The sequence below is a fragment of the Dermacentor silvarum genome, chromosome 11 (assembly GCF_013339745.2).
Source record: "Dermacentor silvarum isolate Dsil-2018 chromosome 11, BIME_Dsil_1.4, whole genome shotgun sequence".
Lineage (NCBI taxonomy): Eukaryota > Metazoa > Arthropoda > Arachnida > Ixodida > Ixodidae > Dermacentor > Dermacentor silvarum.
Window position 1 is genome coordinate 90,491,428 of NC_051164.1, and position 12,717 is coordinate 90,504,144.

General features: G+C 42.3%; 1 protein-coding gene across 1 annotated transcript; it reads right to left on the minus strand.

Annotated features, from left to right (window-relative positions):
* Positions 1-1,087: 1,087 nt before the first annotated feature.
* On the minus strand, positions 1,088-11,658 carry LOC119433281 (tRNA N(3)-methylcytidine methyltransferase METTL2). The gene is made up of 8 exons (XM_037700428.2): positions 11,298-11,658; positions 10,538-10,629; positions 9,794-9,990; positions 8,675-8,724; positions 8,121-8,189; positions 5,352-5,489; positions 4,444-4,607; positions 1,088-1,344 (listed from the first exon to the last, which is right to left on the minus strand). The coding sequence occupies exons 1-8, from the start codon at positions 11,375-11,377 to the stop codon at positions 1,196-1,198; spliced, it is 939 nt and encodes a 312-aa protein (XP_037556356.1). The 5' UTR covers positions 11,378-11,658; the 3' UTR covers positions 1,088-1,195.
* Between the last annotated feature and the right edge of the window lie 1,059 nt (positions 11,659-12,717).

The following is a 12,717-nucleotide window of genomic DNA, read 5'->3' on the forward strand; positions in this document are numbered from 1 at the left end:
TGCCCAAAGACGCTCAACGTGTCGGGTGCCGAGTCGCACAATATCCTACGGATGTGGTCTACTGAACATACCTCTCCTGGTATATTGAGCTTTCGCGAGAAATTTAGCAGCTACTGGCACCTGTGTAGAACGGCTTTATGTTGTCTATGCAGGGCCAGGGGCTTATATTGTTGTGAATTCCATAATCTGGAAATTTTTCAGAGTTTTTACAACTTTGAAACAAGGTTTCATTGTAAACTGAACCAGGTGCGATAGAAATGATGTGTCGCTTTTGACCTATTGCTTCTTGGGTGTGCTTCCACTATGAAATATTTTTAATGCGAACGAAAGCGTCAAGTGGCCCATTGAGTGAAAAAGTCGGAGTCTGTCGTCTGGAGCAGCGAAACGGCACGTAAATTCCCATTGGCTGCGACGCCACATCACGAGCGTGCCTCAATGGAGCACAGCGGGCGAAAGGGAACACCTGCTATGGCAGTAGTGCGTTACGTGTTGCGTGAGGGGAGAGGGTATAGCCGTGTGGTCCGTATCTCTTCCTCTCACCCACACTGGGCTTAGCTGCTGCACGCACCTGCTGCTGGTTCCTCGGTCTCTCGTTGCGTAGGACGTCGGTGGCATGCGACGTTGGCACCGCACTCTGTTGTGGCTTGCTGGCTCGTGCAGCATGTACCGCTATGGTACATTACTCGCAGCACAAAACTGGAAGGACCGCCTAGCAGCCGTCACATTCACAACTCATAAGTGCTTAGGTGTCCTCGGATTTTTTTTTTTTTACTTGCAGCATGAAGAATAGAATGTATACATTAACTTTTCATTTCAGTCTTTCCAAGCAGCTTAGCCGCATTGTCATGTTCTTGCGCAAAACAAATTTATGCAGAGCATCTGCCCATCGGGGAAAACCTGCAATTTTCAGGGACAGAAAAGGGAATTTTCATGTAGAATGCTTTAAATCGGGGCAATTGGCACCTGCAGTGGTTATGGCAAACATAGCCGTATGGCTGAAGGAAGTGATGGTTTCAAGTGAACCTTTGCCACCTGCAAATTATTGTGTGTTTTGCTAGTTTTGTGGTTAAGATTTAAAAAAAAAATAAGAAATGACAGTATGCTGTATTATGTGTTTCTTAGTTCATAGAACTAAATCGCAGAGCTCTGTGAAGAGACAGCTTGTATCACACTGGTACATGACGACCCCTGGTTGTCAGGTAGTGCCCTCTTTTTTTCTGAATCGAGCTTGTATCCACACTCTGTACATGCGCAACAACTTCCCACGGTTGACCTGCAGCCTTCGGTCTAGGTGATTCTGCTCCTCTTCAAAGCCGCTCTTGGCAAACATCTTGGTCAATTCGTCTGGAAAATAGACGAACAAAAAAAAAAAAAAAGAGAAAGCTTAATTATAAAGCAGGACCATCGAGCCGCTATGACTGCTCTCTCCCATCTGTTGTGTGAATCCAGATCCCTTTTCTTCATTAATGCTCTCGGACTTCAGTTACAGCTATGAGATAGTTCAGGTGCCTTTAATGCTGCAAGTTGTGACCATACCAAGAAACAGAATAGGAGAAGTTAATTGTTATTTTTAATTGAAATGTCGAATAATTAGGCAGATGAAAAGATAACTTGCCACAAGTGGGAGCTGAAACTACACCTTCTTCATAATGTGTGCGATGCTCTACCAATTAACTCGTTGAGGGTCAATTTTTCTTTTTTCACCAAATGCCCAGGGTCGATTTTTTTTTTATTGCAGATTGAAAATCTTCAGAGTGACCATAAAGTGACAAAAAAAAATATTTCCCATAGGTAAACATTGATTGTTTATTCGTGAATACGGATGGGCTTGCATAAACACTTATACATGGAATAAGAAAGTAGGTACACTGAAATATATATATTCCATTCAGCACTTGGGTAGTAGGCTGCTCAACTTACTTCCAGAAGAGCAACCAGCGCGCATGCATGAAAACTCGATGGTTGTGTGCCTATCAGAAATACCAAACGAGTCTGAAACTTGCTGTAATCCTTTGTCCCATGGAGGGACAATTCACGAGTATCAAGAAAACGGGCACAGCGACATCGTCTGTATATACCAGTGCCTACCTGTGAACAGATGTAATCGCACTCCCGTGAGCAATAAATGAGCAAGCATCTAGCGGTGACCCTTTAAGAGATTAGAAACCAGATAGACGTCAGTTTTCACAAGCAAAAAGAACGGAAACAGCCTGTGGGACGAAACCAGAACTAACCGCTGCGCAGATGCGTGACAGCGCCATAAATATAAGGCATCGATCATTTGTGACTTGTTTGCGGCGCCACATGTTTACTACTTTGACCCTGAAAGGATTGAGCTACTACTGCGGCTATCCTCTATCCCACTATTTTACGTATTTGCCTATTTGTACGAGTTTAGCCAGTGCTACTCGTGGCACTAGATCTGGAATGTCTTTTTAACTGCAGGCATCACTTGGTACTTTATCTTGGGAGCAAGCAACTGGCCAATAAACTCGCATGCTACCAGGCAGTTACGGTATTCCTACTCCCTTATTTTCTTCCTGTATGATAACTTAATATTAAATAGCCAGCCAATCAATTTGCAGGCTGCTTAAAAAAAAATGCCCCAATATGGCAGTCAGTGGAAGTCTTTCACTGAAACTGCGTGTTTCACGGTCCTCGTACGTCAGGCAGTGATTAAAATTATGGTAGCTGGTGCTGAAGAAAAAAAAAAAAAAAGAAGGGGGGGGACAGATCCAATGCACATGTTGGAAACAAATGTAAAGCGAAGCTTTCATGAAGGATTAAACTGAATGCTAGACATATAATTTTCTTTATTTTAATCCTATGCACCATGTAAACTCTTGTAATGTTCGTGTTTATGCACTACAGTGTTCACAAGCTATACTGAAATGCAAGCAGTCATTCAGGCTCATGGACAGTGTGCTGACATTCGACGGAGCGTTGTCATAAGACAAAGGTGGTGTTTGGTGTTTGTCGAGGGAACGATGGTGAGGAGAGTTGTGTGTAGAGAGAAGTACGACATGACCCTTTGCGCCACAGGAGCACATCAATGAGGTTCCACTGTAGTCTATCATTCTATTCTGCCCTTTTTTTTAAAACTTCACATCGTCAACTGTGCACAATGAAATATAAATTTCAGCTAAACATGTAAATTTCATATTGGCCACAGTGGACATAAAGAACGAGAAGTTACTTTGTAGAGCATGCTTTGTCGCTCAGGCAGCCACGTTTTCCGGCTAAATCGCAGTCTGCGTTCAAATTTTGTTCGGATAATGGCATTCAGAAGTGGCTACTGCTTAATACTACTGTTGAGCCTCTTCATAACGAAGCCAAATCCGACATGAAATACCTTTGTTGTGTGAAAAAATTTGTTATGAGCATACGCTAATCACTACATGCTGATACATACTTGATTTACTTCATTATATCCACGTTTGGCTGTGTTGATTGTGTCCCTATGTGTCCCTTCGTGCAATTCCTGTATGCGCTTTGTTGCAATATTATTTCATCTAAAAGCGGCAGCACCTGCCACAGCCATTCCAACTAGAGAAAAAGCGCTTTTTTCAATTCCGATTTAGTCTTGAAGAAGGTATTAACACAGATGCTAATTGGCTCACAAGACAGGCTTTTAGAACTTCAATCTGATACTACATGAACACATATGCTCCATAGAGTCCGGAGTGTGCAAACAAACTTCTTATTTGTTCTAATGCTCCATTTGCACTTTGGCTAAAGCGCAATTCAAAATGTGCAGTCTAATGCAGAAACTTGCTAAGGTTGCAAATACTAGCATGTCATCATTGTTTTCTATTAATGTTGAAAAAAGCTGTATATATTATTAAAAAAGGAATTCTATATTTGATTGGATTCTGCTACTAGTATTTGATTTATATGTCAGACTCAATAACTATTTGCACACATTTGGTGGGGTGAGGTTTAGGAAGTAACCCACTTCAGGTACTGCATGTACTATTGTACACACCAACGTTGTTAAGAACCACAAACAGAAAAAACAAGTATTTAACATGTGCTACACGCACCCTCGGACAGTTTTTGTAAAAATACTGATACCTTTGACGATAAAACAAAACATGCTCCCAGTCCTCTAAGACCTAAATTTTTAAGTGCAACAGCGTTAATGCAAATTGGTTTTAAGCATTAGATTAATGAGGGTCTTTCTGGGTTTTATGTGTATTTGAACATGGAAATGAGAGCTGACCCTACGCTGAAACTTTCTCTTGGCACTATCTGTCAGTATTTCTTTAAGCAACTTGGAATTCAGGTTATGCTAATGCATGCCGTCTGTTTGTAGTCTCATACTTGCAAAATTAAGGTCGTGTACCTCGAATCAAACGACCATTGTACTTGGTCCGAGGTGTGTATACCATTATTTCGCTTTGTCACTGTTGCCCTTTACCGAAGAGTACTTAGGGTTGTCACCTTGTGTGAAGAAGTACACCCTGGTTCCATCTCCACGAGCGTAGAAGTTGTCCTCAATGCACCGGCCATTCTTGAACCTCAGCTGTGCCATGTCATAGCGGCCGTAATCTCTGAAGATCACTTTTCCTCCCGGCTTCAGATACCGTGCCACTGAGTCTATGACAGTGTTGCATCCTAGACATGAAAACAAAAAGGAATCAATGAAAACAAGCCTTGTAACAGTGAGTGCTCCATACTGCTCCGAGTGCAGTGTAGGAAGCAAAAGCCATGGTTCACCAAAGCATATTCACAATCGGAAACAAGTTCATCAGATTCATAGTAGAAAACAACACACAGTTAAATATTCCGGAGGAGGTCTGAGAGCACAAGTCTGTAGGTGGACCTCCTATCAAAGTTTACAAACGAGGTAATTGCCAAAACTGCATTAAAATGGTGGTACACTTAGTTGTACTAGAAAAAGGAAATATAACGCAGAATAGGCATAGAAATTTTTTTTTAATACGTAAACTAGGAGAACTAACAATATTCCAGAGACAAATGTGAATTTTAATAATTTGTTAAGCATGCAAATAGTTCTTTTTAAATGTAGTGCCATGAACAGGTGTTTAATGTGAGATAGTAGAGCATTCCAAATCGATAAAAAGAAAGAAAAAATGTGGTATGTCGACCATAATTAGTTTGTATTACAGGTAGTAAAAAAATTGGATTTGACGCAAATATAATAGGATTAGTATTAGGAACAACAACAGCACAAAATAAGCTGTTCCACTGATGAACAGGATGGACACCATGCTGCTGCATATGTTTTCTACAACCGGTAGTGCATTAAACAGTGCGAGCCTTACTGTGCTCGATAATGTGCCAGCTCACTATAACGGTTTTGCAGTTAGGTAGGGCTGCAACTTTATGGTACTTGCCTATCGGGGCTGATGGCACTAAGAACAAAAATTAGCATCACAATGTCCAAGCTCTCCTCTGGGAATGGTACATCCCATTTTTTTGTCACGTCACAGACAAAAGCGTGGCATCGCTTTTCGTCATAGTTCCTTGTGTTCCTAAACAGTTCAGAAGAGAAGAAAAAGCAGAGCTTGTAAATGCCAGAGTAGTGAACCATCGTACCTATGGTGACCACTAGAAATTCCCATTTGTTACTAGCAGCACAAGTAGCGTTCATCAAAAGAAACAAAGCCACTGTGTGCAAGTTCACAGCTTAAATTTCATGCAGTTATGTTCACTAGCGCTAAAGTTATAGCATTATGTCAGAATGGTGCTTATGGTTTTCTTGTTCCAGGCCTGGAGAATTTTCAAAAGGTGCTGCAACTGTGAAATTCACTATGATGATTCCCAGATGGCTACCTCAGGGCAAGACAGAGCCCTTTTTTTAAATTTCCTCGCTGAAAACTTTTAGCAGACCACCGAATTTAGTGTTGGTGATTAAAATTTTATCAATCAAATTTTGATTAAATATCACAAATCACAGACACAATATATTAAAAAAATGGGCTTGTCTTGCCCTCAGAAATTTATTCAGATACACAATAAAAAAAACCTTCTGGAAATCTGATGAGCAGTTACAGAGATATGGCGGGAACAAGCAGCCTCACCAGCCAAAAAAGTCATTTTGAGAAAATGAGCTTTGAAAGTTTAGAGCACATATATTGGTCTAAAATGACCCAGCAGCGTAACTGGAGATGTCCTTAGGCACTCTCTTCCTTTGTCGCCTTTCCACCTTCTCTTGAGATTGCTTCTTGGCCTTCTTCAAAATTTTTCGCCTTCACTTGTAGCGGTGGCAGCTTCAGGATCGCGCTCCATTGCTCTAAATTATCTAAATTTCCGCTCCGTCGCCGGCATAGCGCCAAGTCCTCGTTGCACAGCAGCGCGCTTTTTATCCGCCGCCTCTTTCTCCTCACACGTCAGAAACGTGTTTGCAATTGCACAGTGGACGACGCAATCGCACTGTCCAAGGCAGATGAAAGAGGGTATGTGGAAGCTGTTGTTATCTAGGGCCACTATTTTGTAGCGATGTGTTACGCTTTATTCAATGCTAGTCTTATCATCTACCGCTCACGGTCGGCTGATCCCGTTGATAACGTTGGCGGACCGTCGCTCTGATTACTGACCAAGCGCAAAAAGGCATTAGCATCGGAAAGGCATCGCTACAAAATACCGGCCTAGGGCACTGTACTGCTGTCGATTAGCACGAGACACCAGGCGCGCTCGTCACGACAAATTCTCGCGCCGGTGGAACAGGAATCACGTTGCTAGAAGCGTCGACGCAACCACTCTCGCGTATATGAAGCAGAAGCTGCCCCATAGGAACCGTCGGTACGGTCATCGTCGGCGCGCGGGCGGGCGGGCGGCGAGCTTCGCCATGCGGACGAGCTCCATAGAACGCTTCCTTGCACCGAACGCATGTAGCGTCTCGAGTTTAATCGGGCGCATCGTGACCGACCGCACAACAATCGGCAGGCCAAACGCAACAACGGTCTCATAAAGACGGTAGAAACTTCGAAAATATGCGAACGGCTGCAAAGATAGACGATAGCGAGCGCAACACACAAAGGTCACCGGCGATGGAGGAGCCGAAGCAGACGACGGCCGGAGTATTATGCAGGAGACCCCTACGTCATCGCGCCCAGCAGCCAATGGGAGTGGCGGGCTCCCCCGCGTCCTTGAGGAGCGCGCGCTTCGCCCAATCTCAGCTTCGCCTCTCAGCCGCGGGAAGAAGCTTGTAAACTAATGTGTATCATTACAGCAGTGTATCATTACAGCAGTGTATCACACTGGGAAGACGTGAACGTGCCAGTGGCATTAAAGCTAACTAAGCTTTCACCTTTTGGTAACTTCATGTTTTGCTAGTTTTTTGTGCGCGGTGGAGTAAACTGTAGTAGTCAAACAAAGCAACAAATATTTACAAAACTGTGATAACACGGTTTGAACGATTTGTAGGGTTTCCACTTGGGTTTGTTGGTTTTCCATTAAAACGTGTAACATTGCGCGTAACAAACATGGACAAAAAAAAGGAACACGGTTTACACACACAAGTGCTTCGTGTGTGTAAACCGTGTTCCTTCTTTTGTCCATGTTTTTTATGGTAAGTTCTACATGTTTTTAATTGAACAATTACACACTAAAAGCTTATCTTTAACTTTGAGAGAACTCCGCTTGAAGAGTAAGGTACGGGCAGGTTGGAATGAAGCACAAAGGGTAACAAACTAGAATGGTTCTTGCACATAATCTTAAATTTCAATGCAGTAATTTGCTATAAATGGCTGCTAAATATGGCTTGGTTCCAAAACTGAGTTGCTGTAAATGAATCATGCTACTGTCAGACATATGCAATGCAGTCAGTCACTGTTGTCTGGTTAGTCATGGTCAACCTGTTTCTGCCAATTCATGTTTCATCCTGGCTTAGTCGTACATCATACAGTGTCACTGTTGCCAAAAAAAAAGTTATGGTACAAGGAAAGAGACAAAGTTTTAAAAGTTGTGCATATGCTCTACACAGCTTGCTCTTGCTGTGGCCTGAGCATTCGCATGCATTGATTTTGTAGCAGTTAGGTTCTGTTAGCTTTTCAATATTGCATGAAATTACTGAAGGGTGTTTGCCAATTTCATCAATGATTTGTTCTTTTAAGTGTCTCTGCAACAGCTTCAAGTTTATTTTTAAAATGTGCACAGATACCTTCAGAACAGAAACTGCTGTTGGCGAGAAATCGCAGCCATACACGAACAGGCCTGGGTCTCTGCATGTGAAAAAAGAAAAATATACATAAGGAGCTTGTGTAAATTCTTTTGGACTCCAAGATTAGTTGAGTGTAAGATAGCACCAATACTGCAAGACCTTGAGTAGTACACGAGCACAGTCATTGGCTATACTGTGATTCGGATATGCCAACAACCGATAAATTGAAAAGAGTGCTTTGTCTGCATCTTTTGTACTGTCCTTATGTTTCTTGTGCACTAATAGGCTAAAATACTGATATGTAAATAAAACCTAAAGACAAGGTCTAGGAGAGGTCCTGACTTTGCAGGCAGACCTAAATACTAGGCTGATTGGAATGTTTATGAAACAATAGAAAAAAGACCAATGTTTTCTATGCCTTGCAAGCTCATAATTATTACAAGATTCCACTGTGAAGATGTTTGTACTGAAGGAATTTGTACTAGGTGGTGTAGTTCTAAACGGGCATTCATTCAGAAGTTTTAATTGCTAGAAGTGCTGACTGACCTGTTGACATCTAGTATGGGGAACACTGTATTTCCTACACCGCAGCCAATCTGGAAAGAAAGAAAAAAAAAAATCAGATTGACTAATTCGTGATCCAGAATTGGTTGCATTTAGACCCCTTGAGCTAATTAATCTCCAGAAGTGCATACCAATGCAGTGAAAGTTAGAAAATAAGTTGGTCTAAGGAAGGGCTAGAAAAGTTCAGAATAAATAATAAGCCTAGATATTACGTTATAAAATGCGCTAGTGTGTAGTGTAGCTACTAAAACAGTATGGGAAAATCGTCCTATAATATGTGTCCTTTTGACTGCATTATGCATGTTGTGACTGATGATGATCACATTAACTTATTAGTGGGAAAATTTTATTGAGTAAAGGCATCTTAGTCTGGCATAGGGCATTCTTTTCTACAGCATAGCAGTGGCCTTTCTTTCCATATTTTCGCCGTCAGTACTTTGAGAGATTTTCTTCATACATGCCGACACACCACAGCAGGGGTCTCGAATAGAATTCTGTATAGGGCCAAATATGTGAACCCTGCACTAAGGCACTGAAAACTACATTTGGAGACTGCTAGATGCTGCATATTAGCAGTAGACATGCATGCCAACATTGGATATTGTTGCAAATGTATGACTTAGTCATTAAAGCCATTGGGTATTTTCACGATTGATCACTTTTAGTGCACATTGATTGGCTGAACCAGCGGACAAGATGCCTATAGCTCCAATGTGGTGTTGCTCTTGCTTTACATCATATCGCAGAAAAATGAATGTATCCCTGAGAGTAATCGGTCAAGACTGCAGCCTCAGAAGTGAAGCGATGTCGGTGCAAATCTGCTATAGCTCTCCTAGAGGGCCTCATTTCAATATACATGCTCACAACACATACACATGGGTCCTGCTGACACCATAATATCTGTATTCACCAATTTGCTACTGCCCATTGGTCTTGACACACATGCACACACACCACAACCAATGTCTACTGCTGTACTGGTGGCATGGCGAAATTGGTCTACTCACTAAACATGGTATGATTGGCAGCTATAGCCAGAGCTTTTTCACTGCACGAGTTGAAGTGGCTGTGAAAGACTCAATGCAGATATCAGTGACAAACCTCAAGAATCCTTAGTGAAGCTGCCTTGCCTGGATATTCTTCTGTGCCATCATCCTGCGGTACATTCTTTGAAGAAGATTTACCAGGCAGGAGCTCAGGAAATTCCACAAACAACCAGTGCCTATCCTTGAAAAATCTGTTACTGTGGATGCCATAGAACTTGTCCCAGTATTCTGCTGCCTCAGCTTCGTATTGGTCTGTTGAAAAACACAAGGTGCATAAGCTTCAAAACTCTTTCAGAATAACCCTTCAATCTTGAATTATGATCTACTGTTGATACATGTATGAAACATGCATAATTTTATGCCACGGTGCTTGAGACTTCACTGAAAGCAAGTCAAGGTGGTAGAATGACTGTGCATTTTATGATGAGTCACCATAATTACAGAGTAACTAAATATTTGAATATTGTAAAGTCAGTCATGCTATGCTTCTTCATAAAAAGGATTGAATTCACCTACTCGAATTACATGCACAAGTTATTTATTGGCAGCAAGAATTTCAAGAAAGAAAAAAAAAATATTTCGAGGTTAATACCGACATGCCCCACGTCAAACGTCATGTAAAACACACCAGTGCCTTCACCAAAACGGTACTCAGTAATGATACATATCACTTAGTCAATTTACCCTAAGCTTAATGTTTGTGCTCTATTCCTTGCTACCACTCCACAGAAATGGCAAAAATAGGTCGCGTCCACAAATGTGGACGCCGTGACTGAAGGGGATAAGTAAGAGCTTGTACCTCTGACAGCTGGTTGCACTCTGATGACCGAGTTCTCATCCACCTTTTGTTTGGCGGCTTTCAGCTGTTCTTCGGTCCAGCAGACGTCGTCCCTGCAGTAAGCACGGTTTACATCCATGTAGCACCAGGCATCACACTGGTCTGATTTACAGGACTGAGCAATGGTGGTTAAATATTGGCGCTGATGAAAATGTAAGAGTCGTGACCTTTAAAAATTCTGTACATGTTTGACAAAAATGCAGTGCTTTTTAGAAATTCTGAATTGGAGTAGTAAGTTCAAAGCAGGTGAAATCGCCAAACGTTAGCCGTAACTTGTTAAGTTTATTAGTTCATATTTTGCTCCTGACAGGAGACACATGTGTTAAAAGGTTTAATTGCCTACAATAGATTCGTGTGACTGCAATATAACCACTAAAACTCTGTTGAATATGTACGAGACAAAGCACTCCAAAGAGGCACTTCTCTCGCGCCGGACCAAGGAGCCGGACCAAGGAAAAAATTTTCGAAACTGGTTTAGCGCCCATCATTGCGGAAATACCAAGCTTGAGGAAGCCAAACGCGCCATTTTCTTTTTATACTAATATACTAAACTACCCGTCGCATTGACACAGAGTTGAATGTAATTTGCACAGCAGTAACGACAAGAGAGAGTGAGAAAGTCCGTACGTGCAGATTGAAGACGCACTCGGTCTCCCGTTGTACGAAATGTACCATGTAACCCGAGCACACGAAACGGAAGCGAAACGAAACTTGTACTTGCCAGGCATTGTGTTCAAAGACTCGGCTGTCGTCATCCAGGTAACGTTGGCCAAACTGAGGCCTTTTGTCGCTTTCATCCATCGTGTTTGAAAGTGCGGAGCGTGTGAAGTTCGGGTATGATTGGCGTGAACGTCCGACCAGGATCCGACGACGTCGGAGTGGTGCAGAGTGAAATAACGATCACGGCCAGTCACGAAGCTAGAGGCTCCATACCGAGTTTAACTGTTTAACAGAATTCGCGAGTTTTTGCAAACGCAGGTATTTGTACGGTCACAAGGCGACAAGTCAAGACATAAACAGGATTTGGATTTGGCCACAAGCGCAAAACGCACGATACACTTTAATGTATGACGTGCATGGAAGCTGCCATTACTGTTGTCGATACCGACAGAGCTAATACTTTTGCACTGGGTGTGCTGGCTGGAGGAGTGGGTGAAACAACGTTCCCAAAACTATTGTAATGTGAAATAATTTATTTTAGTACATATTTACATTTTGAAAAGCACTACTACGACAAAAATGCGGCAACAGATGTTTTTAAGAAACATGATGTGTGGTGACCAACATACCTGCATGTTCCGCCGCTGATAAGTAGTGCACTCTAGTTGAAGTGCCGGTAAGCTAATACCGACAAAGTTTTGGGGTTTACTCCAATACTCCTCTGGCGCTCCAAATTGTATGCTCGACTGGCTTTTTTGTTGTAATTGAGGCGGAGATATGCCAGTACACCGAAAGCATGTCATCCGAGATTCTGATGCAACAGCGGAACGCCGTGATACCGGAGGCCTTCCAACGCAGCGCATGCAGATATATTAAGCAGATTGATTGCAAAGCGCTTCCTGACATGCTTTACTATGACAAGGAAGTCGCAGCGGAAGTGATGTTTTCAAATGTGCTCTATAAACATTGCATTGACATTGTCGCCATTAAGTTAATACCTTTACCAGTTTTTAAATTAATTAGTACGAATTACTACAATGGCGATGGCTTCTCCAGGAAGTTTCTAACACCATACTATTGGTTTCATCAGCGCAGAAGTGCTCGGCGTTAAAAAAAAAAAAAAAAGAAAAAGAAAAAAAAAAACCCACTCGGGTAAGCTGGGACATCCGATATCGACGTTCGCAGTGTTGGCAGTGTTGGCAGTCTTTGTGTCTTGGTCTTTTCGCTCTTTGCGTGCGTTGAGATACACACAGTTTTAATGTCTTATCTTCTTGTTCTTTTCATTTCACAGGCCCGCGTTTGCGGACGTCGATGTGGTTATTCCTCACCCTATCGTGCAGCTGTACAGCGGACCACTTGAAAGCTGGCTTCTCCGAAATAAGGTTAGTTGTGGGGGAAAGCTAAACTATGGTGGACACCATGGTGGACACCATGGTGAAGTGGTTAGGGTTGAATTAGACGACGTGAGGTTCTGAAACGCA

Excerpts from the sequence above, each read along its gene's own strand:
- LOC119433281 (XM_037700428.2), bottom strand. The coding sequence starts at position 11,377 with ATGGATGAAAGCGACAAAAGGCCTCAGTTTGGCCAACGTTACCTGGAT. Across the intron at positions 5,490-8,120 it reads TCTGTTCTGAAGGTATCTGT|GAACTATGACGAAAAGCGAT; the intron begins GCACATTTTAAA and ends TAGGAACACAAG. Across the intron at positions 4,608-5,351 it reads AGCCCCGATAGGCAAGTACC|TGTCATAGACTCAGTGGCAC; the intron begins ATAAAGTTGCAG and ends AGGATGCAACAC.